Source organism: Haliotis cracherodii, unplaced genomic scaffold (assembly GCF_022045235.1).
Source record: "Haliotis cracherodii isolate W230 unplaced genomic scaffold, xgHalCrac1.p SCAF_4, whole genome shotgun sequence".
In the NCBI taxonomy this organism is placed as follows: domain Eukaryota; kingdom Metazoa; phylum Mollusca; class Gastropoda; order Lepetellida; family Haliotidae; genus Haliotis; species Haliotis cracherodii.
In genome coordinates this window covers 4,320,688-4,346,333 of record NW_027266297.1, presented here as the reverse complement: position 1 = coordinate 4,346,333, position 25,646 = coordinate 4,320,688, and the positions used below count along the sequence as shown (strand labels likewise).

At 40.4% G+C, this 25,646-nt stretch overlaps 1 protein-coding gene across 1 annotated transcript; it reads left to right on the top strand.

The window, feature by feature from the left end:
- The first annotated feature begins 195 nt into the window (after positions 1-195).
- On the top strand, positions 196-19,311 carry LOC139478645 (metalloendopeptidase OMA1, mitochondrial-like). Its single transcript, XM_071261205.1, has 8 exons — positions 196-689; positions 1,081-1,309; positions 3,768-3,941; positions 8,367-8,474; positions 8,757-8,885; positions 9,839-9,913; positions 12,800-12,949; positions 15,562-19,311. The coding sequence occupies exons 1-8, from the start codon at positions 502-504 to the stop codon at positions 15,724-15,726; spliced, it is 1,218 nt and encodes a 405-aa protein (XP_071117306.1). The 5' UTR covers positions 196-501; the 3' UTR covers positions 15,727-19,311.
- Positions 19,312-25,646: the final 6,335 nt, after the last annotated feature.

Below are 25,646 nucleotides of genomic sequence, written 5' to 3'. Positions count from 1 at the left end.
CAATAAATTACACTACCAAATAACGGATGCTAACAGTAATATACAGAAAATATTAACAAGTGAAATGGATTTTTCTGGCGTCGTCTTCGCAAGGCCACTTTGGTACCGTCTTGACGCGGTGCCGTTTTAGCCTGATCCCTTGTGAGGGAAGGTATGAAACATATTCAATCAGGATCAATTTAGAGTGGTCTCCCTTTGACCGCATCAGCTGTCATGAAAGTCATGGCATTATGAATGGATATTTCGCAATGAATGGTTGTCACTGCCACACACGATTTGTGTAATTATTCAGTGTTGACATGTTGACACGTTTGATTAATAGGATAATATTTTCTGTATATTACGTCAACTGTTAGCATCCGTGTCTGACGAAATCCGATTCTTTATTGCACGTGAGTTTGCAATACCACTACCAGGAACTTGAGTCCGAATAGGTGAACCGGCGAACAGCCGAACTGGGTCCTTTCTCCGGTTTGAGGGACCTAGCTACCTCTAGTTGCGATGTTGAGGTCGGGGGTAACGGTTTTGCCGCGAGGAGTCGGGCACCTGCGCCTCAATTTCGGGATGAGGTCACAGGTTGTCTTCTCCCACGTCCGCCAGTTCCAGACATCTCCAAGAAGACCAATTCCACCAATATTCCTGATAATGGTGAAGCCAATCGTGAAAATTGGGGCAGCGCTCACTGGAAGGCAAGTAACTGTTGCCGTTATGTCTAGAACCTCTTCTCTATACAGAATTGAATTTGGATTGATTTTGAGTCTTTGCAATTTTGAAATAGGAATTTATGAACATCAAGCCTGCAGTACATGTTTTCTATATTGCTGTTACTTGAAATTTTATTTGATGGTGCTAGTCAGGGATATTAATTAATAATAGCTCTACTTCTAAACTACCAATGTTAATCTCCATTCTACCAATGACAAAGTGAGGTGCATGAATTTTAAGTCGTAAGGGTTGTCTTAAATGTTGCTCTATGATGCAGATATAAGTAATATTTAAAATACAATTATGTTCATGATTCTCTAGAAGTTGTAAACTCTGGATTATAAAGGTGTTCTTGTGTACGCATTTATTTCACAGGGGTGTCCGTAAGTGGTGGCAGAGATTACCGAGGGAAGAGAAGCGCAGTATCTGGACACGTGTGAAGCAGAGATGGCCAGTGTTTGCCCTGATGGGTGGGGCAGGTGCTGGCTGGGGCTGGTACTACTACCAGTCCCACATGGTGGCCACGCCCATCACCAACAGGAAGAGATTCATGATGTTCACTCATGATCAGATGATGAAGATCTCCAAGGCAAGAGCACAGGTGGTAAGTAGAAACTGTTATCATCATGTTTGTTGGTTTGTTTGTTTGTTTGTTTGTTTGTTGGTTAACACCGCACTCAGCCATATTCCAGCTATATGAATATAGTGGTTTGAAATAATTGAGTATGGACAAGACTTTCCAGTGAACGATGAGCATCGGTCCACGCAAAACGATGACATGCATCAACCAAGTCAGTGAGTCTGCCAACCCGATCCTGTTAGTCGCCTCTTATGACAAGCATAGTTGCCTCTTACAGCAAGCATATGGGATATACATTTGAAAGGGATGAGACTTTCCATAGCCTATGGGAAGTACAACCATACAATCAGCCATTTATTAGACATTCCAGATTTTTGGTTTTGTTCAGTTTTCAAATTTTTAATCAAAACTTTTTCAAAATATTTTTTCTGGAATTGAAGTCACCAGTTTGAAACTTGTGTTGTATAGCTCGAGAAAGCTGCTCTCTGAGCATATATCAACTTCTTAGTCAGTCAAAGTTTGCAAAAGTACTTTCTGATATGCCCTGTAATCGGATGTCCTCTTACCTTTGTCCCGGGCCAGTGAGTGCTAAGATCTGATTGTAATGGGATTAGATGGGCTTGTGCACCCAGCTATTGACATACCCCACTCTAATAAGCACCCACGGCTATATTTGCTAATATATTGGCTAGTGAACAATCCCAATTAGCACCCCTTCCGATTGATCAATGTACAATTTATTCGTGTATAATACGCACCCTTAATTATGGGCAATTAAATTCCCAAAAATATATCTATCGTGTATAATACGCACAGATTCTTCTTTTATATCATTTTAGGTTGTCAGCATAAATCACAAAATTTACAATCTTGCAACTCTGTTTTTTTATCTCACCAAAATTATATTCTCAAAATATTTCTAATTTTGAGAACGACCCAGGCGCTTTTTACGATGAATACTGTATGTAACAAATTTAACTTTACAAGCTCAAAAGTACCAAAGAATTATTTTGTTGAAACATATGTGTCTGTCACTTGGGACCTTCATTGGTCTCTCAGTATGGCAACTCGAAGCTGAAACAAGTACAGTTGTGGCATGAATACAACAAAGGACGACACATCAAACATTATGTCATCACAGCTAGCTAAGACATCTTTTACGACATAGCCAGACAGCTAGTTTTTTAACCAGTAATGATGATGATGATGATTAAAGGTAGAATAAGAAACAGACTTACTTAAGTCAACTGCTGAAATAAGCAGAGAATACAGAAAACTATGTTTATAATGAACACTCTTAAAACGAAACTGATCGGTAGAACAAACTTTTTTTTTAGTCCCGGCCATTTGTTGTACATATGCTGTATATATGCTTATAACAAACTATGGTTATTACAAACTACAAATTAGTGGTCCATTTGTTGTATATGTGCTGTATATATGCTTATTACGAACTATGGTTATTACAAACTACAAATTAGTGGTCCATTTGTTGTATATGTGCTGTATATATGCTTAAAACGAACTATGGTTATTACAAACTACAAATTAGTGGTCCTTTTGAGTTCGTCATAACCGTAGTTTACTGTAATTGCAATTTGTTTCTTCTCACAAAATGTATTGGAATCAGTGGACACACTACTAGCACACACAGAAGAGATGACGAACCCTTCACTGTGTCCCCAGTTGAATATGAATAAAAGGCTGGGGACATGTGTTTGCAGGGGTTACAGTGGGCCTGTCATCTGTAATAGTATCATGCAAGTGCCTGGTCTGAAAAAAAAGAGAGAAAATATATTTGGAACATCTCGAACAAATACTTATCTGGGCATCTTCAAAACTGTGTTTGTTGGAGTCCTGTGATGGGATTCAAACCACGGATCTTCTGATCAAACGGTCAGACACCTTGTCCACATGACCACACTGGTTCACTCTGTCTGCTACATAAGTTTTGAGAAAGTGCTGCAGTGCCTTTGAACAAATCTGGCCCAATCGTCTATATTTCTGGAGCTTGCATTTACACTAAACCCTGGATCCATTCCCGTGGTTTTCGCAATCTAAAAAAATCCGCTCTTGATTTTCATGAACATTTTACTGACCAATCAAACGTTGAGAGAAGGAGAAAGGAAATGGGTTTTCATGGAAATGAAGATATCTTTTTCATCAAAAGATTTTGTGTGTCAGTCAGTTTTTCTATGTTGAATTTCACACAAACTCTACTGTAATCAATGGGACTGGCTGTCATGGTGTTGATATCACTAACCCAACCTTGACACTGGTTTGTAACTCATGTTCTGATTGGTCCGTTGGACTGAGAAGCATAGCAAATCAAGTTGGCTCCTGGAAATCAAGAATGCGTAATTTGGTTTGCGAGAACCACAGCATTGGATCCAGGGGTTAGTGTAGGTTTACAGACATGAGAGCTCAGGAGATACAGAGTATGGTCTGGCCCACACAGTTTATATGTGATCTTTGTTCCCAGGAGCTGGACCGGTACGAAGAGCGGCTTGTTCCTGTGGAGCACCCAGCTTTCCAGAAGATTCTCAAGATTGCCTCAAGACTAGTGGAAAGTAACCCCGATCTGATGCAGATGGATGTTGATAAGTGGCGGATAAGCGTTGTAGATTCCCCAGATGTCAATGCCTTTGTGGTACCGGTGAGTTTAACTGTGACATACCAGGTATGCTCATTAGAGAACAGACATATCTGGAGTCATGTCACACATTTTGAATGATAACAGATTCCCCCCTTACTCCCCCTCCCTTTCCCAAGCAGACAGCTGAACCTCCAACTCAGGCGTTCATCTTGTTAAGTTTTGTCATCACATGGTATAATGCAACAGATTCTACATTGTAGGTACTAGTGTTTGTCATCAGCAGCAAATGGTACCCAGGTAGAAAATGAAGATATGGTACACTGGGTACTTGAGGATGGGGTGCTAATTCAGCAGATTAGTTTTTTTTTTGCTGTATTAGTAGAGGTGAGGTTTTGAGGACATAGTTGCATGAAAGCAGTAGTTGAAATGGTGGTAGTTCCCAAAGTGGAGATAAGGTTTAAAGTGCCTTTAAGAAGGTGGGGTTTAGGGGTACCTGTTGTGGAGGTTTTGGAGTACCTGTTGTGGAGGTTTTGGAGTACCTGTTGTGGAGGTTTTGGAGTACCTGTAGTGGAGGTTTTTGAGAACCTGTTGTGGGGGTTTTGGAATACCTGTTAAAGAGGTTTTGGAGAACCTGATGTGGAGGTTTTGGAATACCTGATGTAGAGGTTTGGGAGTACCTGTTGTGGAAGTTTTGGAGTACCTGTAGTGGAGGTTTTGGAATACCTGATTGGAGGTTTTGGAGTACCTGTTGTAGAGGTTTTGGAGTACCTGTTGTGGAGGTTTTGGAGTATCTGTTGTAGAGGTTTTGGAGTACCTGATGTGGAGGTTTGGGAGTACCTGTAGTGGAGGTTTTGGAATTCTCTGATTTGGAGGTTTTGGAGTACCTGTTGTAGAGGTTTTGGAGTACCCGCAGTAGAGGTTTTGGAGTACCTGTAGTGGAGGTTTTGTAGAACCTGATTTGGAGGTTTTGGAGTACCTGTAGTGGAGGTTTTTGAGTACCTGTAGTGGAGGTTTTGGAGTACCTGTTTTAGAGGTTTTGGAGTACCTGTTGTGGAGGTTTTGGAGTACCTGTTGTAGAGGTTTTGGAGTACCTGTTGTAGAGGTTTTGGAGTACCTGTTGTCATGGTTGTGGAGGTTTTGGAGTACCTGTTGTGGAGGTTTTGGAGTACCTGTTTTAGAGGTTTTGGAGTACCTGTTGTGGAAGTTTTGGAGTACCTTTTGTAGAGGTTTTGGAATACCTGTTGTAGAGGTTTTGGAGTACCTGTTGTGGAGGTTTTGGAGTACCTTTTGTAGAGGTTTTGGAGTACCTGATATGGAGGTTTTGGAGTACCTGTTGTGGAGGTTTTGGAGTACCTGTAGTGGAGGTTTTGGAGTACCTGTTGTGGAGGTTTTGGAGTACCTTTTGTAGAGGTTTTGGAATACCTGTTGTGGAGGTTTTGGAGTACCTGTAGTGAAGGTTTTGGAGTACCTGTTGTGGAGGTTTTGGAATTCCCTGATTTTGAGGTTTTGGAGTACCTGTTGTGGAGGTTTTGGAGTACCTGTTGTAGAGGTTTTTGAGTACCGGTAGTGGAGGTTTTGGAGTACCTGTAGTGAAGGTTTTGGAGTACCTCTTGTAGAGGTTTTGGAGTACCTGTAGTGGAGGTTTTGGAGTACCTGTTGTGGAAGTTTTGGAGTACCTTTTGTAGAGGTTTTGGAATACCTGTTGTAGAGGTTTTGGAGTACCTGTTGTGGAGGTTTTGGAGTACCTTTTGTAGAGGTTTTGGAGTACCTGATATGGAGGTTTTGGAGTACCTGTTGTGGAGGTTTTGGAGTACCTGTAGTGGAGGTTTTGGAGTACCTGTTGTGGAGGTTTTGGAGTACCTTTTGTAGAGGTTTTGGAATACCTGTTGTGGAGGTTTTGGAGTACCTGTAGTGAAGGTTTTGGAGTACCTGTTGTGGAGGTTTTGGAATTCCCTGATTTTGAGGTTTTGGAGTACCTGTTGTGGAGGTTTTGGAGTACCTGTTGTAGAGGTTTTTGAGTACCGGTAGTGGAGGTTTTGGAGTACCTGTAGTGAAGGTTTTGGAGTACCTCTTGTAGAGGTTTTGGAGTACCTGTTGTGGAAGTTTTGGAGTACCTGTAGTGGAGGTTTTGGAGTACCTGTTGTAGAGGTTTTGGAGTACCTTTTTTGGAAGTTTTGGAATATCTGTGGTGGAGGTGTACAAGTTTTGGGGTATTTTTAGTTCCAGTATATGCTTTAAATATTACTTATTTTACCTTATCCTGTCTCATACCGATTGCTTATCTGATTCTGATTCCTGAAAGGTAGTGGAAACTGCCATGCACAGGCGTACTGGAACCACGTGACCAGGCCATGCATTTAGGTGAGCTGTCTCTTCTTGGGGAACACAGCACAGGAAGTTTCCACTACCTTTAGGGGAACACAGCACAGGAAGTTTCCACTACCTTTAGGGGAACACAGCACAGGAAGTTTCCACTACCTTTAGGGGAACACAGCACAGGAAGTTTCCACTACCTTTAGGGGAACACAGCACAGGAAGTTTCCACTACCTTTAGGGGAACACAGCACAGGAAGTTTCCACTACCTTTAGGGGAACACAGCACAGGAAGTTTCCACTACCTTTAGGGGAACACAGCACAGGAAGTTTCCACTACCTTTAGGGCAACACAACACAGGAAGTTTCCTCTACCTTTAGGGGAACACAGCACAGGAAGTTTCCACTACCTTTAGGGGAACACAGCACAGGAAGTTTCCGCTACCTTTAGGGGAACACAACACAGGAAGTTTCCGCTACCTTTAGGGGAACACAACACAGGACGTTTCCACTACCTTTAGGGGAACACAGCACAGGAAGTTTCCACTACCTTTAGGGGAACACAACACAGGAAGTTTCCACTACCTTTAGGGGAACACAACACAGGAAGTTTCCACTACCTTTAGGGGAACACAACACAGGATGTTTCCACTACCTTTAGGGGAACACAACACAGGAAGTTTCCACTACCTTTAGGGGAACACAGCACAGGAAGTTTCCACTACCTTTAGGGGAACACAGCACAGGAAGTTTCCACTACCTTTAGGGGAACACAGCACAGGAAGTTTCCACTACCTTTAGGGGAACACAGCACAGGAAGTTTCCACTACCTTTAGGGGAACACAGCACAGGAAGTTTCCACTACCTTTAGGGCAACACAGCACAGGATGTTTCCATTACCTTTAGGGGAACACAACACAGGATGTTTCCACTACCTTTAGGGGAACACAGCACAGGAAGTTTCCACTACCTTTAGGGGAACACAACACAGGATGTTTCCATTACCTTTAGGGGAACACAACACAGGATGTTTCCACTACCTTTAGGGGAACACAACACAGGAAGTTTCCACTACCTTTAGGGGAACACAGCACAGGAAGTTTCCACTACCTTTAGGGGAACACAGCACAGGAAGTTTCCACTACCTTTAGGGCAACACAGCACAGGATGTTTCCACTACCTTTAGGGGAACACAGCACAGGAAGTTTCCACTACCTTTAGGGGAACACAGCACAGGATGTTTCCATTACCTTTAGGGGAACACAGCACAGGAAGTTTCCACTACCTTTAGGGGAACACAGCACAGGAAGTTTCCACTACCTTTAGGGGAACACAACACAGGATGTTTCCATTACCTTTAGGGGAACACAACACAGGATGTTTCCACTACCTTTAGGGGAACACAACACAGGAAGTTTCCACTACCTTTAGGGGAACACAGCACAGGAAGTTTCCACTACCTTTAGGGGAACACAACACAGGAAGTTTCCACTACCTTTAGGGGAACACAACACAGGAAGTTTCCACTACCTTTAGGGGAACACAGCACAGGAAGTTTCCACTACCTTTAGGGGAACACAGCACAGGAAGTTTCCACTACCTTTAGGGGAACACAGCACAGGAAGTTTCCACTACCTTTAGGGGAACACAACACAGGAAGTTTCCACTACCTTTAGGGGAACACAACACAGGAAGTTTCCACTACCTTTAGGGGAACACAACACAGGAAGTTTCCACTACCTTTAGGGGAACACAGCACAGGATGTTTCCATTACCTTTAGGGGAACACAACACAGGAAGTTTCCACTACCTTTAGGGGAACACAACACAGGAAGTTTCCACTACCTTTAGGGGAACACAACACAGGAAGTTTCCACTACCTTTAGGGGAACACAACACAGGAAGTTTCCACTACCTTTAGGGGAACACAGCACAGGAAGTTTCCACTACCTTTAGGGAATGAGAAGAGATAAGCAACTGGTATGAGTCTGGAAGATACAGAAGATAGTTTTACCCTAAAAATGCATATCTGGGATCCTAATGTAATTAACTTATAAATAAATTAAAATTAAGTTTCTAATTTTTGACATGAACTTCATGATGAATTTTTAGAAATAGTCTCAAATGTTGAAGCATATTGCATGGATTCATGGAACTATTTATCCCTTTCAGCATGGACATATTTTTGTGTTTATGGGAATGACAAAGATTGCTACCAACGAAGACCAAATGGCAATAGTCCTCGGTCACGAGATGGCGCACACACTTCTCTCTCATGCGGTAAGTTCAGCCTATGTGATATAACTTGCATTGTCGTCGTGCTGTTCCATTTTGGGGGCCTCAACACTTAAGACAGTGCCAGTCTTACATACACATACATGCAGACAGCCAGACACGACAGTACGCACGCACACGTCACATATTGTGTCTGTGTATGCGTTATACACAACCTGTCGAGGTAACTTCTTGCCCTGTCTTAAGATAATACCTACAATTAGATGTTTGTGTCATCAACGCAGACTATGCTTATGAGATGTGGTAAGAGTGTTACTGTTCTTTCAGGCAGAGAATATGAGCGTGGCCCAGCTGTTTGATGTAGCGATCATCTTTGTGATGGGCGCCATCTGGACTATCATGCCCAACGATGGCATCGCGCTGGTGACACAGTGGTTCTACAACAGAGTGTTAGATGTGAGTAGCGGGTTGTTGTGTTGTGAGCTAGGAGCCCTGGGGAGACCTGGGTTCAAGTAGCTACCAAGATTGTGGGTGCCAATCCCTCCATACCCTTAATACTGATTACAATCTCATAGCTCACCCCTAAAGCCCAAATGCTACTTAACACGTATCACATTGAGAAAGGTTTAGATTTGAAAAAAAATTACTGAGAAAATAAAATATATCAACAAAAATTTACGAACACCATTGCTTTTTTTTTTTAATGTTGAATCTGTGTACCAAATATGATTGTGGTCAGCAAAATATGATACAGTCCTAAGGCCATGGTTTGTTTACAGTTGAAATGGGAATTGCTGGCATAAAACAACAAACTCAGTTCGGCTTCTTTTACCAAGTCATTTGGATTACCAGTATACGTTTTTGCTCTCAAATCAGAAAGCGACTAATAAGTATGGAATAATTTATGACAAGTTACAACACAGTGTTACATCAACTTGCGACACTTACATTATGTCTGTCATGGTACAGAATAAGCCTGCAGTTTCAATGAGCATAACTCAGTGGAACATTGTTAATGCATAAAATTGATCCTATTTCTTATCAGGGAACCAGAAATATATCTTTTGACAAGTATAGGTGCTTTGATGTAAATTTATGTTTTCAACTTTTACATCTAAAAACACAGAAAACATAACAGCCCATTGAAAACTGATCTTAACTATTTTCTTGATGGGGGCACTGGTGGCCCTGTCCTCTAAGGTGTTACTGTTCAGAGTTGCCTCCCTTTGGCATTCCAGGAACCTATGATTGTGGGTTGGAATTACAGATTTGCGCTGATCATGATTCCTTGAGATAGTGCCTGTGCTCGTAGGTTTAACCAAAGTTGTAAATGTCTTAAGATCTACATCATTTCAGGCTTTCCTCCCACATTAAGCTGACATGCCATGACTCAGACACTGTTGTTGCAGATTCTGCTGTGCTTGCCGTACAGTCGCAAACTGGAGAAGGAGGCTGACAAAGTGGGGATGCAGCTCGCTGCCAGGGTAGGCCATGTTATTGTCATCGGGTGAAGTCACTTACTTAGGAGAGTATCTACAGTTTATAGGTATTTAACCTACGTTTGATACCTGTAAATTTCCGACATTAGCCCAAGGTTTCAAATTTGAAATATTTACAGGTATCAAATTAGAATTTGACATCTCCTTTTTGAAAACACAGTTGATTGTTTCCATTCTTTCATGACAGAAAGTGAAAATAAGTGTCTGGGTTGGTTTTGACTGGCAGTTCCATACAAGAAAGTCTTCAGTGGCTCACTTGATTGTAAAATTTATTTTCTTTCAAGAGCACATGGCCTGCTCCTGCCTGCATGGAAGCAGCCATTGTTGGCAACTACAAAAAGTGGAATAAAGTACTGTCGGAAATGCGAGAAAACTGCTTTTCTTGCTTCATGTAATAAATACCTGTCATAGGACTATCAAAAGAGCATATGTCAAAATAACGCGAATTGACCAAATCTAACCTGTCTAATGTACTTTTACAGGTAAAATGATGATAAACTTTTGTTGTCATGCATGTATGAAACGGCCTATAACCTGAGGTAATCACCTAACACCTGTCCTGAGGTGATGACCTTACACCGTCCCATGCATTCTCCCAGGTGCAAATGTCACCGAGTTGGGGGTGGTCTCAAAATATTACTGTTATTGTACTTAATTGACATGCGTTGATGAGGTAGCAATTTAGGATATGTATTGCAATATATTTGCTTGGAAACATGATGAACTAGTTAAGAGCTATGAAATGGAATGAGTATTGGAAGGTTGCAGTTTTGGAATCCAGAAGTATTTGTTGTTCTACAGATGGTTTCTTGAGGAAGCATGTATCTCCGCTGATGATGTATATGAATCTGTACTTTTGAATGTGTTTTGTCTTGCCACGAACCTGTTACACTTAGCCAAGATGGGCACAACAGGGTTGAGCTCACAATGTCTGACTGGCATATGTAAGACAACGTAACCGTGTCTCATGCGCATATTTCTATAGTCCGTTTCCAACAGTCATCATCGGACTCAGAATAAATGTGAACTTCCTGTTTTCGGTCGAATTTGTCTCCTGTAAACTTGTCTATGTGACTGAAATACTTCAAACCAAAGGTAGGGCGATTGGAAGTTACTCGATATTTAAATAACAACAGTCTGTGAAAAATCATATCCTTTTTTAACAGGCAAAAAGCAGTTTTCTAGCATTTCCGACAGTACTTTAGTCACTACATGATTAGCAGTAAAACTTGAACTGATTCCAAAATAAATGAATTCCCAATCTCATTAAAATCACATCTTAGTTCTCGCTACCGCTAAACAAAGATCTGAGGACATCCCATTACGGGTCACGTCAGACTGACCTTGCGCGAACTTTGACCGACCAATGGAATGACAAATCAGAAGGCAGCTTTCTTGTGCCTTACGGCACTAATTTGAATTTGGCGACTACGCTTTGAAACATATTTTGACAAAATCTCGATTACAAATTTGAAACCTGAAGAAAAGAACATTCTGGAATGGCTAATAGATGTCTAGATTGTATGGATTCAGTCGCTAAACCCGTAACTATCGTTCGGAGTAAAGTTTTCGAGGCTGCATGAGTAGAAATCACATTCCGACTGTCACTTTCATGATCTGGTAAGCGATGCTCTGATTGGTCAGATGAAAGATCGTTCTGACATGACTTATAATGGTTTGTCCTCAGATCATTGTTTAGCAGTAGCGAGAACTGAGGTCTGATTTTAATGAGATTGAATGAATTCCGCATTTTTAGGCAAATGTTGCAAATAGTTGTGATGTAAGACTTGATAATGAAATATTACATTATAGGTTTTGCAACCTACCAGAAGCAGACAAAAATAAATATATTCAACTGCTAAGATATAAAAACAACTTGATGATGTTCGGTTATTTGAATTTGACTGGATCATCACTTTTGGAAACCAAAAATGATAGAAATATTAGTCAGTAATCCAAAGATGTACAGTGCTGTGATGCTTGATGTAACCCAGTACATTCACTAGTCCACCTCACTAAAATGAGATCTTTGGTCTCTGTGCATGAAGATCCGAGGACACCGGAGGTCACATCAGGTGAACCCTGAGAGAACTTTGACCCAATCTACATCAAGGATGCATGGGTTCAGGAGCCAATCAGATGTCAGCTTTATCAATTGATTCGACTTCATTTCTTTACCGCCTCAAAACGAGAATTTCGATCTTAGCAAAATATGATCAAAACAGAACAGAAATAAACCCTTGATAGAATCCCTTTCATGTGTAGATTACATGGGGCTATACCTTACAGGATGTATAGATATCCACAACAACATAATAGACCAGCTCTTTCCATTCAGATCTCCCCATTTATAATTGTTTTCTATATACAGAAATTACATATATGCTGGTCTGAAAGCTTTGCTTACTCGAACCAGACCCGTGAAGATTCGGGGTAGAATAGGTCTTCAGCAACCCATGCTTGCTGTGAAAGGCGACAATGCTTGTCGTAAGAAGCGACTAACGGGATCAGGTGGTCAGGCTCAGTGACTTGGTTGATGCATGTCATCGTATCCACGTTGCGTGGATCAATGTTCATGATGTCAATCACTGGTTTGTCTGGACCAGACTCATTTACAGACGGCCATTATATAACTGGAATATTGCTGAGTGCAGCATTAAACAACAAACAAACAAACACTCCTACCAAGATTTTCAACACCTTGACACTGATTGGCTGATTAAAAAGTTAACACGACCCCCCTATGGAAGTGTTCTCAGATCTTAACTCAGAGAGGTATTGTTTTGGAGTAAAAGATATGACTTTGATGAGAGAGTACATTAGTTTATTTGAAGTCTCCACGTGAACTGATCGATTCTTTTGTCCTGCCAGGCGTGCTATGATGTTCGTGAAGGGAGCATTGTATGGAAGAAATTCCAGATCAGTGAAGACTTCGGAGATGATGCTCAAACCCCAGAATGGCTGTCGACTCACCCTGCCAATCTGAAGCGAGCGGAGCATCTGGATTTCCTTGTGCCAGAGGTAATGCCGTTCTTTAGGTTATTGATATCTCTGCTCCTACACGTGGTGGTGTTAGATTTATCTTTACCGGGGTAAATCAAGATGGATTTTATCTTATGTACCATATTTCCACTAATAGACGCTTGGTCTTCAATACACGCTGGCCTGTAGTTGATGCGGGGTCTTTAGCTTTGTCAAAACAATAGAAGTCAAGGCTCTATTAAAAATCTGTGGTGGATTCGGCTCCTACACCAAGTAGAGGTAGACTGAACTTTACCATGGAATACAAGATAGATTTCATCTTAGATACCATATTTCCTCTATTAGACGCTTGGTCTCCAATACACGCTGGCCTGTCATTAACGCTGTGTCCAAAAAATAGAAACCTGGCCTCTATTAGGGTCTTAAGATAACAGTTTGCCTTCTCTTGAGACCTACAGCGGGTACCCGGGTAGGGTCAGGTAATAGGGGGATGGGTACCCGAGTAGTAAATTTGGACTTGTCCCAGCCCTACTGGACTCCATCACCGCTATAGGTTGGTTGTGAGTCCAAATGACGTGATGCTATGATTAGACCTCCCACCAATCTACACTGTACTTTCATGATTGAAGACCCGTGAAGACCCGTGAAGATCCGGGGTAGAATATGTAGTGTTCACATGTTAGCACATGAGTATATGACAGTGTGATATGTATTTTAGTGGTATGCTTTGTGTAACGAGGCATGAGGGTTATGCTCCTTAGGTCATGGAAGCGAGAGAATATAATTAAGCATGGTCTACGCTACTATGTCCTCACTCGTTTATCATCTAGTGTGACACAGCCCATCAGCTGCTTAAAACATTACAGAATAGGTCTTTAGCAACCCATTCTTGACGTAAATGGCGACTAGCGGGATGGGAGGGTCAGGCTCGCTGACTTAATTGATGCATGTCATTGTATTCCAATTGCATGGATCGATGCTCATGATGTTAATCACTGGATTATCTGATCCAGACTAAATTATTTACAGACTGACAGTGCGATATGTATTTTACAATTATCATTATTATTGGAATATTGCTGAGTGCGGAGTTAAACAACAAACAAACAAACAAACAAACAAATCATGATTGATTGAAGCGAGAGGTGACATCAGGTGATATCTGGACTTGACTCAACTTTAGCATGCTGTCTCCAAAATGTCGACACCCAGCCAAATTTTCTATGTAACAACCTTCTGATTCAATGAAATAGGTCGGCGGATCGATGGACAAACAGAGTTTGTATCCCAGGAGGAAAGTTTACAACATAGCAATACTTTCTTGTCTTTCGGGAATTTCTTTAGTGCACATGAATGAAAGTTCAAGTGAGCTTTTTTCGTGGCACAGGACTTGTAACTCGAGTACTCTGGTGGGATGGGTGCTGAGTAGGACCCAGATACCAATAGGTGCTCAGTCACGCCATACTAGTAGATTATTAAATGACAAAAATTCGCTATGGCTACAGTACAAGTAAAAAATGTTTGCATTTCTTGATGCTATTTGCCAGGCCTCTGGTAAAACAATTCCCAATTGCACATATTTTACCTAGCCCTTGAGACCTGCAGCGGGTACCTGGGTAGGGCCAGGTAATGGGGTATCAGGTACCTGGATAGGGCCAGGTAATGGGGTATCAGGTACCTGGGTAGGGCCAGGTAATGGGGTATCAGGTACCTGGGTAGGGCCAGGTAATGGGGTATCAGGTACCTGGATAGGGCCAGGTAATGGGGTATCAGGTACCTGGGTAGGGCCAGGTAATGGGGTATCAGGTACCTGGATAGGGCCAGGTAATGGGGTATCAGGTACCTGGATAGGGCCAGGTAATGGGGTATCAGGTACCTGGATAGGGCCAGGTAATGGGGTATCAGGTACCTGGGTAGGGCCAGGTAATGGGGTATCAGGTACCTGGGTAGGGCCAGGTAATTGGGTTTTAAGGTACCTGGATAGGGCCAGATAATGGGGTATCAGGTACCTGGATAGGGCCAGGTTATGGGGTATCAGGTACCTGGATGGGGCCAGGTTATGGGGTATCAGGTACCTGGGTCGTAAATTTGGACACATCCCAGATCTATCGTGGCGTATTGTCTGTCACAAGTTTTACATAGTCGAAACAAGGCCTATGAAGCAACAAGGCCTATGAAACAACAAGGCCTATGAAAGAACAAGGCCTGTGAAGCAACAAGGCCTATGAAACAACAAGGCCTATGAAACAACAAGGCCTATGAAACAACAAGGCCTATGAAGCTGTAACTTTTTATGAATGATCCCATCTCTGGTGTCTCTGAAATGTGCTCACAGAATTCTGATCTGATTTTAAACAAGCCCGCCATGTTGAAAATGTTAGTTTTTCCCTTTACTCAGCCATTTCTTGCATGTATCATTCTGTAATTTGATAAGCAGTAAATATGTTCTAACATACGATATTGTTCTGGGTGTCTCTAAAATTTGTTCCCAGAATTCCAATCTGATTTTAAACATTAATTCTTGTATTTTCTATTTTAGTGATTTAATCGATTGAAAGTATTGATTAATAAGCTTGGTTACAGTTAGTGAATGGTCATCATATTGGAATCTTGTCAGTTGTATGTGCTATAATATTGCATTTTCTCTGAAGGCAATAAAGCTACGAGCCAGCTGCAACTGTAAGCCACTTCCTGCAGAGGATCCCCGTTCCCGCCATGTTGCCCTACAACAGTACGCCGACGACAAGATGGTCGCTAAAAAGGCTGGACAAGACCTGAGACTAGTGGCAAGGAAGGGACCAAGTTTACCAAGTTGATATAAGTGTCTATCTAGTCATGTACCATGTGCCGGAGTGTGTATCTAGTAGGAGACTGGCTTTACTTGGTTGAGAGCTGGCTGTTGGTCCTACTACCGACACTCAGCTAAACAGTGTAACAACCACAGCAGAGGAAACAGTTCCATTTGGGCAGAATCTAGGGCTGGGACGGGTAACCCGGGTGGGTCCTGAGTAGGACCCGGTTACCCACACGACTACCCAGACCCGTGGTTAGTCATGTGATATGTCTAATGACATTAACAATAAAACTCTATGGTTACACTACAAGTACAGCTAATGATCACATTTCTTTCTGACTATGCAATCATTTGTTCTGACTTTTATATGTGTGAGTAAGGAAAAAGCGTCCATCATCTTCAGTGTATACATGATCAGATTGTTTTATCCATGTATCTAAATAGTTTTGGCCAGGACTGCGGTAAAACAATTTCCCTTCGGACATTTTGTACCATATTCTTGAGAGCTTTAGTGGGTATCCAGGTAGGGCTGGGTAATAGGGTGGTGGGTAAATTTAGACTCGTCCCAGCCCTAGCAGAATCATAAGATATTTCTTGCCAAATTCTGCCAATAGCATTCAGTGTAATTCAGTGAAATGTATTATAGAGAACTTTGTGTGTAATTGATACTGGTTATTGCCCTCTGTACAAGCGACGTTCCATTTACTACCAATTACGAATTATTCTACCTTGAGATGGGAAGGTTTACAGATAGTGAGGAGTTTGGGTGATAAAACAATCTCATTAAAATCAGATAATAGTTCTCGTTACCGCTAAACAAAGATCTGAGGACATCCCATTATGGGTCACATCAGAATGACCTTTCATCCAACCAATCAGAGCGTTTCTTACCAGATCAGGAAAGTTACAGTCGAAATTTGTTTCCGAATCATGACATCTCGAGAAGGTTAACATGGGATATTCCGAATCGTATTTACAGGCTGTAAACTGATTCCTTCAAAATCATTGTCTATCTCTCACTTCTAAAGGATAAACATTTGAAGGGAGGGGACTTTGACCTTGGGAAGGACTGCCATACAATCATGGCCATCTTTTTGATATTCCAGAATGTTCTTTTGTTCAGTTTTCAAATTTTGAGTCAAGAGTTTTGTCAAGATGTTTTTCAAAGCGTAGACTGGAATAAAAGTTGCCATTTTGAAACTAGTGCCATATAGCTCAAGAAAGCTCCTTTCTGATTGGCTCATGTTGACTTCTTGTTAGTCATTTCATTGGTCGGTGAAAGTTTGTGAAAGGTCATTCTGACATGGCCTGTAATAGGATGTTCTCAGATCTTTGTTTAGCGGTAGTGAGAACTAATATCTGATTTGAAATTACTAAATTTATGCTATCCCAGATGTTCCTTATTGTCTCAAGATGGCGTTGTTATAATTACTGCAGCAAATTCTGAAGGTGGGTCTGTGACCTCGTTACCACGGATACTGTGATAGAGTGCATGAATGATCTGTGTGAGAAGTATAAACAATGTGTTTTATTACTACTGTAGAGATTTTATATTTTAACTGATATTTTCATCCATGCTTCATGTTTTATAATCAGGATGTCAAATAGCCCTATCCTGTCTCTGTACAAATCCTTGTCCGAGTTGCTGTAATCTGTTACATGGAAAATAAGTGGTTTATTGTCTATGACTTTGTTTCTGATCCACCGACCTTACAATTTAGTAATGTGGACAAAAACAAAAATCCCTCTTAAAGCTTTTTACATTAATGCCAAGAGTGATAGTTACTCTTATTAATAAAAGTCTAAGATATCTGTGCACCATTCCAATAAGTGACCTTAATTTTGCAAACAGGATTGGTCCTCCTGAGGCAAGGGAGATAACTGAGTATATAAAGATGATGACTGAAGGTGGGATTGCCTAGTACTTTGTTCCTTAGTACTGTGATAAAACCAAAGTGTCTTGGACTCCATAAGGGTTTTGCATTTGCAGCTGTGATTTATGAAACTTTGTCATTTAAATTATGTGTCATATTGTGCAGAAAGCAGAGAAATATATTTTTAGTCTTGTATTTGTAATTTTTAATCTCTTAGACTACTGTTTGAAATATTGTAATGTTTAACTGCTGATAGATTGGTACTGGTACCATTATAATATTTACCAGTAGGATCAGAGGTGGATGTCTTAAAGGGGCACTGATCTAACGCAATTCACCGGACTGGTTGTTGCCTTTGTTATTGTTTTTTTCCCCGTGAGTAAACATGTCCACAGTAAACATGGTAATTGTCTTATGAATAGTGTCTATAATATGCAACTCAAAGCGTTATTAATATGTCAGGTGTGGTCATTGTCAAGCTCCATCGAAATGCAGCTGCTGTTATCATACGAAGTAATTGACAACATTGTGATGGGAGACACATTTTTGACATGTCACCTGACTTTGTTGCCAACTGATTGGCCAAAAACTTAATTATATGTCAGCACCCAATCAGCATTCACCTCATGACACAAGTCTGTACAATGGTTTATTCCAGTTTATGTTTTTCGGCTCAGGAATGTATATGATATCATCATTGTGCAACTTTGTTGAATTCACTCATGTATGAAACGAGTCAAGTCATACCCAATATTGTGTTGCGAAACTGGAACAACCTCAATTCATCTTTTCATTGCAATATAAATATAAATTGAAATGTGTTTGTAAATTTCCTTTTTTAAATTTATTTTGTTTGAAAATTGTTATTTAGGAAATTAACATCAAGTCCTGCCAGACAGTGTTTTGTATTGTACATTCTGCCTCTTGGTGTATTGACAATGAAGATCAGACACAGATGATGGACTAGTCTGGCATTACGTGGGAGTACCAGAGGTCAGATGAATTCAATAACAGAATTTTTATATTTGTTTTGTTTGCATAATCTAGTGAAAGTATACCTTTAATTAAATACATATCAGTATGATTTTAATATGCTTTTAGTTGTGCATTTTACTATCACCCGCCATGAAGTGGAAGGGGGATATAGGAATGGGTGCTGTCCTTCCATCTTTCCATCCTTCTGTCTTCCCGTCCTTCTGTCAGTCTGTCCATCACGTTTCGTTTCCAGAGCAGAACTAAAAAACCGTGAGAGATATCTTAACCAAACTTGCCACATAGGTAGGTCTAATGGTGAACTGGTGCCTTTTGATAGTTTGGGTTTCCATGGCAATGACTTTCACTTAGACAGAAAAAGGTGGTAGTGCTTTTGTATTGGAGAGCTAAACCCTTACACACAACCAGACATGTCATATTGGCAGGGGATATGAGTATTTCATCCTTGTTACAATATGACATTTTAGTATGCACAAAGCTCTTTATTTTAGTATGCACAAAGCTCTTTATTTAAGTATGCACAAAGCTCTTTATTTAAGTATGCACAAAGCTCTTTATTTTAGTATGCACGAAGCTCTTTATTTTAACTTCAGTTAGCTGTGTTGTTCTTGACATTTTTTAAATTTTATTTTATATCTTATGTATTATTATTTAATTTATTTCTCGTTAGGAATGGAATGGAGAGAAAAAAGTTGGAATCAGGTTCAAATACAATAACTAAGCTGAATACAAGAATGTCATTTCTTTAAGATAATATGCATTAGTGGCAAGGGCAATCTCAGGGTAGGCAGGCAGAAACAAAACATGTATTTATCAAGGTTAAACTTATATTTATAAGGCCCATGAAACAAATGCACTTTCTGATCAGTTAGATGTGTTTTTATTAAAATCTCAAGACGTACTGTTCTAAGTGCCAGTTTGGGGCTGTAATTGTCCACTGGACTTATATATTTGGTAAGTGTACCATCTTAATACACAATGGATACCTTGGGTAGTCCCACCAATGTGAATGTTTGCAATGAATATTACAACCTTTCCTTCATTTCTGATGAGGACCGAATCTGTAGGGATGAAGGGTGAAGAGGTCCCATCATCCTTTGCTGGGTGTAAGAGGTGCATGCTTGCCGTAAAAGGCGACTGCTTGTCGTAGGAGGCGACTAACGCGATCGGGTGGTCAGGCTCGCTGACTTGGTTAATGCATGTCATTGATCCCCATTGCGTGGATCGATGCTCATTATATTAATCACTGGATTGTCTGGTCTAGGACTTGATTATTTACAGACCGCCGTCATATAGCTGGATATTGCTTAGTGAGGCGTAAAACAACAAACAAACCAATGTTAGACATGACTTAATGGATCAGACTTGGTTGATAGCGGTATAGATCATTGCTCATAATATCAATCACTGATTGTCTGGTCCACTCACTCGATTATTTACAGACTGCCATCATACAGTTGGATTATATTTTATTTTTTTCATTTTTATTTTTCAATGTTTCATACCTGGAATATTGCTGAGAGCAACGTTAAAAAACAAACACACACACACACTGACGAGACTAGTGAGGTAGAGTGATCTATTACCTTTGACCTCTGAGCGCGCACACACACGTTTCTACCTGCACTCCCACCTCACCTGTGCTGCACAGTTCCCCCCACCCCTAAAGCACAGGTGTTTTATGGCAGCTAATAATGTCTACTTGTGAGGTTGGGACTCAAGTTGACTGGACACCCATGAACATCCGGGTTAGAATTGGTCTTCAGCAACCCATGCTGCTCATAAGAGGCGTCTATGCTTGTTGTAAGAGGATCTGGTGGTCAGGCTCGCTGACTTGGTTGATGCATGCCATCATATCCCAATTGCATGGATCGATGCTCATGATATCAATCACTGAATCGTCTGGTCCATACTCGATTATTTACAGACTGATGTGATATAGCCAGAATATTGCTGAGTGCGGCGTTAAACAAACGAACAAACAAACAGTTGACTGCAGATGCTGAGGGCGCAGATACCACTTAAGTTGACAGGAAATCAAATGTAGATATACAGAATTCAATGTAGATTTAAATATTTGTTGTTATCAAAAAAATCATATTTGTATGGCAGTATTCACCAATATTTTGAAGATGTTTTTTGTGACCAAAGTGGATTATTACCTACTAACCACATGAAGTGTGTTGAGAGTTTTGACATTCCATGTACAGCTGGAGTCATTGAGGTGAAGTATTGGGTGGAACTGTTTGTATTATTTTGTTGAATGGTGTTTTAGTCCAGTTTGTGCTGTGGACGACGTTTGGAGGATGGAGAGGAGGGAGGACTGAACCTCAGCCACCAGGTGTGATAGATTGTGTGTTTATTTTGATTAATGCAACTAATAGCATATTTCATTGATTTACCTTTGAAAGAAAATGAGAAATAAATCTTGCAGATCGAGTGTGTTGTTTGTGCTGTGATGACAGGATTCAAGCAGTCCCTTGTGTCATGATGACATATCAAGGGGATCCTTGTGTTGTGATGACAGGAATCAAGGAGATCCTTGTGTTATGATGACAGGAATCAAGGAGATCCTTGAGTTGTCAGGACAGGAATCAAGGACATCCTTGTGTTATGATGACAGGAATCAAGGCGATCCTTGTGTCATGATGACAGGGATCAAGGAGATCCTTTTGTTGTGATGACAGGAATCAAGGAGATCCTTGTGTTCATGATGACAGGGATCAAGGAGATCCTTTTGTTGTGATGACAGGAATCAAGGAGATCCTTGTGTCATGATGACAGGGTTCAAGGAGATCCTTTTGTTGTGATGACAGGGATCAAGGAGATCCTTTTGTTGTGATGACAGGAATCAAGGAGATCCTTGTGTTATGATGACAGGAATCAAGGAGATCCTTGTGTCATGACAGGAATCAAGGAGATCCTTGTGTTATGATGACAGGAATCAAGGAGATCCTTGTGTCATGATGACAGGAATCAAGGTGATCCTTATGTTATGATGACAGGAATCAAGGAGATCCTTGTGTTATGATGACAGGAATCAAGGACATCCTTGTGTTGTCATGATAGGAATCAAGGCGATACTTGTTGTGCTGAATGAGATTCTTGTGTCGTCATGATAGGAGACGAGAGCGGAAGGTCCTGGGTTCGATCCCCCTCTCCGCGTCAAACCAAAAGACGTTAAAAGATGGTACTTGTTGTTACCCTGTTACCCTGCCCTTGCTCGGCAATTAAGAAGCTAAACAAGGACTGGTTAGCTCGGAGTACACACCCCCCCCCCCCCACCCCGACCCCCCCCCCCCCCCCCCCCCCCCCCCCCCCCCCCCCCCCCCCCACACACACCCACACACACCCCACACACTAAACCCCATTTCACCTTCACCCCACCCCACTGATGTCATGTCAAAAGGCTGATGGCTCGGATCGTTGCTCATTGTGTCAGCCACTGGGTTGTCTGTTCCAGACCAGATTATTTACAGGACGCTTCATTATTGCTGACTGTGACTGTAAACAACATCCGCCGCAGCAGAATTATTGACAAAAACATGAAACAAATACACAATTAATAAAAATAGCTTTATTCATATATCTTCCTTTCAAAAGAAAGAAACCGTTTCACTATAAGCTCTTGTATCTCACCGCTGAACATTTAATGAATAGCCCTATATATATTTCGAACTGCAAGGAATAGCTTAAAAAAAACACTACCTAAAGCCAATGTAATTAATCTGAAGCGCTTAAGGTGTGGTCACATATGAGGCGCCACCCCCACACTGAAATACTGGCATCCCATACTGCACTGCTGCATCCGGAATACCACTTAACAGAGGTCGCTATCTTGCGTACCTAAAGGGGGTTGACACGGACTATTATATCAGGTTCTTGCAAGGTAAAGCACTTGACATTGACTTTGTGCGAATTTGTATAAACAATCCTCGTGCGTCATCCTCGATTATCAAGTGTATTATATCTTCTAAAATAATTCGACTTCATTTCTTTACCTCAATTCGGAAATTTCTTTTTTAACAAAAGAAAACCCAAACTGAGCACAGATATTGCTTGCTGGCACGTTCGTTTGGGTGTAGATGTCAGACATAACGTAATCTACAGAACGCCGTCCACACCAATGGCGCAGCATCTACATTCGGAACTTTTGGTTTAGTGCGTTTTCGGGATACAGAAATAAGATATGCTGGTCTAAATGATTCGCTCATTCGTACCGAGATTTTAGAAGCCTCAAATATCAGATAAGAACTTGCTCCTGACGCGACCTCCAATGTAGAGAGGTATCGTATCGGAGTAAAAGATCTGATTTTATTGGATGGAATTTTATATTGACTGTCACCCAGTGGTTCTCGCCATCCTTTAACACACGTTTAGATGGATATATCATTGCATAGAAGGGGCGAAATCGTCTAATTCCACCCAGCGATCACCCGCACCGTGGTCTGCATTATTAGTGCTTAATATGGGACTTGTTGCTCTACTAAAATGATAGAACAATTAATGATTAGTCACCAGTTACACTAAATATTCATTGTTTCTATAAAGATAGAAAACTGAATGCATTTTGCTTGTAAGATAGAACAGTTAATGCACATGTAATTGTCAGGAACAATAATGCATTTTAATTGTCAGAAAGAAAACAATAATTCATTAATAATTGTTAGAACAAACAATGTATTTTATCGGAAAAAACAATAATGCATTATAATTAAAGAAACTATTATGTATTAATAAATTGTCAGAAAAAGAATGCGTTCATTATTGTCAGAAAGAAGCAATAATGTATTTATGATTATCAGAAGCAATAATGTTATATTGTCAGAAAGGAACAAAGCATTATAATTGTCAGAAAAAAGAAACAATGTTTTTTTGCCGGTAATAAAGAGACATGAATAACCTCAAGAGAGGCCTTATCTTCAACGTGGCTACATGTCGAGGGCAAGGTTAAAAGGAGAAAAACCTGCAGACACTACGAGGATGGAGAAGAGTGGAAGTTGGTTTCCTTGTATGTTTAAAAGAATATTTACATCAAGAGACAACTTTGAACCACAGATCTCCATGACACAACATCAAGTCGACGAGATCAATCACAGAAAGCAATACAGTAAACTACGGCTATAACGAACCCAAATGGAATACTAACTTTAGTTCGTTATGACCGTAGTTCGTAATAAGCATATGCACAGCACATACACAGCAAATGGCCAGGACCAAAAATAAATTCATTATATCCGTCAGTTCGTTATAAACGTACTTAACTGTTTATAACAGAAAACATATATATAAATGTAAGAAAGTATACAGTTGAACATTGGATTTACAACAACAAAACATTGTCGCCGAAACACTGCAAATGTAAGGTCCAAAGCACGACTGTGATGCGCGTACATCACCATCGAGTAAGCACTTCTTGTGTGTTTCATTTTTACCAATATAAAATGTATGTGTATGTCTTTTTTTGTCCGCAATTATATTGGAATTATAGCATTGTAACGGAATTGCTGTAAGCTTGGCTCATGATGCTACAGATTATTCCAATTTGCATATTGCATGTAGTTAACAATATCATTTAAAAAAAGTAAACATCAATAAAATCAAATAATTAGGGATTGAGACAATCTGTAACACTGAAACTAGGCGATGCTTGGTGTCAAGTTTCATATTTGACCAAACGTGTTATAATACACAACGCTAAGCATGCATAACATTCACTCTCAGACTATCCGGGCACCGGTATCACAGGATGCAGGTACTGTTCCCTCTATAAGGTCGAGATAAAACACCCCAGAGTTACGAAGTTGAATGATTGTCTAGATGACTTTATCACTATCTTAGTAGAAGTTGTTGCATTGTATTGTGGAAATCCAAATGTCGTTTCGATATATTTCAGAAAGGTATGTTTCCAGACAACGAAGTGCTACCGTATTGTCCGTAAGGGTAATAAGTTAATATACAAAGCTGTATTCCAAGTCGGTTATCTCACTTCAACTACCTGAATGCTAGACTCGTGAATGCCTTAATGGCTCTGCCATTTAACCATTTCATGTGTCGTAAAGTTTAAAAACAAATCATACTTGATTTTAGGGTTGTTTTATACCAATTTCCTTGGAATGTAAATTATGAAAATAAGAACAATTGAGAAAAATCATATCTGGGTACAAAATCTATTCCAAGTCCAACCTTAGTCAATACATTACCCGGTGTAATGAAACAAACCAAATTACCAACGATACAATGTCTGGAAACTAGGATACATAAATATGATTTTAATGTATACAATACAAACATGCTATCACATTAATCTTCTTGCATGATAACCTGATAACTTTGGAACATTTATACAATACAACAACAGTTATTTATACACATATCTGGATACTTTTAGGGGATATGGCGTTATGCTATCTAAAATAGAAAACATGAACTCCGTATTCGTTTACGAACAACAAACTAGAAAAATAAAAACTACAACAGATTAATAAAATCATACTACATAATGTGAAAATGATAAACGAACTTAACTGCCGGGCAAAAGAGAGTGTGCTCTTTAAATTTTGATTGACAAAAGATTTACAGACGTTATCAAAACGTTAGTGGTCACCGAAGCACTGGAAACCTAAGGTCCAGAACACACCTAGGATACCTGTATCAAATATATCACCCTCCAATAACCACTACTTGTTTCTTTTATTTTAAGCCAAAATCAAACGTGGGTGTATACATTCTTTATCCTTTGAGTTTATTACAAAATATCCCTTAATGGAGAAGGCGACTGTTCTATTAATTGTATATTGTATTGTTGACTAGTTCACAATATTTTTGTGTACAAAAACATAACTCTCGCAATAAGCCGAGGCTTTTGCTAAAAATAATGAAATTAGGAAATTAATATAATCGGAATAGCACTTATTTATTCCGCAGAATACAAAGTTAAATGTTCTCAAACAGAAATGGAGCACACAGTAAGGTTGAACTACAACTCCATCGAGATGAGGTAAACTGAGTACTGCTCACGTGACAACATATTCAGAACATAAAAGCCATAGCACATGTTTTTATTAAATACACA

Excerpts from the sequence above, each read along its gene's own strand:
- LOC139478645 (XM_071261205.1), top strand. The coding sequence starts at position 502 with ATGTTGAGGTCGGGGGTAACGGTTTTGCCGCGAGGAGTCGGGCACCTG. Across the intron at positions 3,942-8,366 it reads TCAATGCCTTTGTGGTACCG|CATGGACATATTTTTGTGTT; the intron begins GTGAGTTTAACT and ends TATCCCTTTCAG. Across the intron at positions 12,950-15,561 it reads TGGATTTCCTTGTGCCAGAG|GCAATAAAGCTACGAGCCAG; the intron begins GTAATGCCGTTC and ends TTTTCTCTGAAG.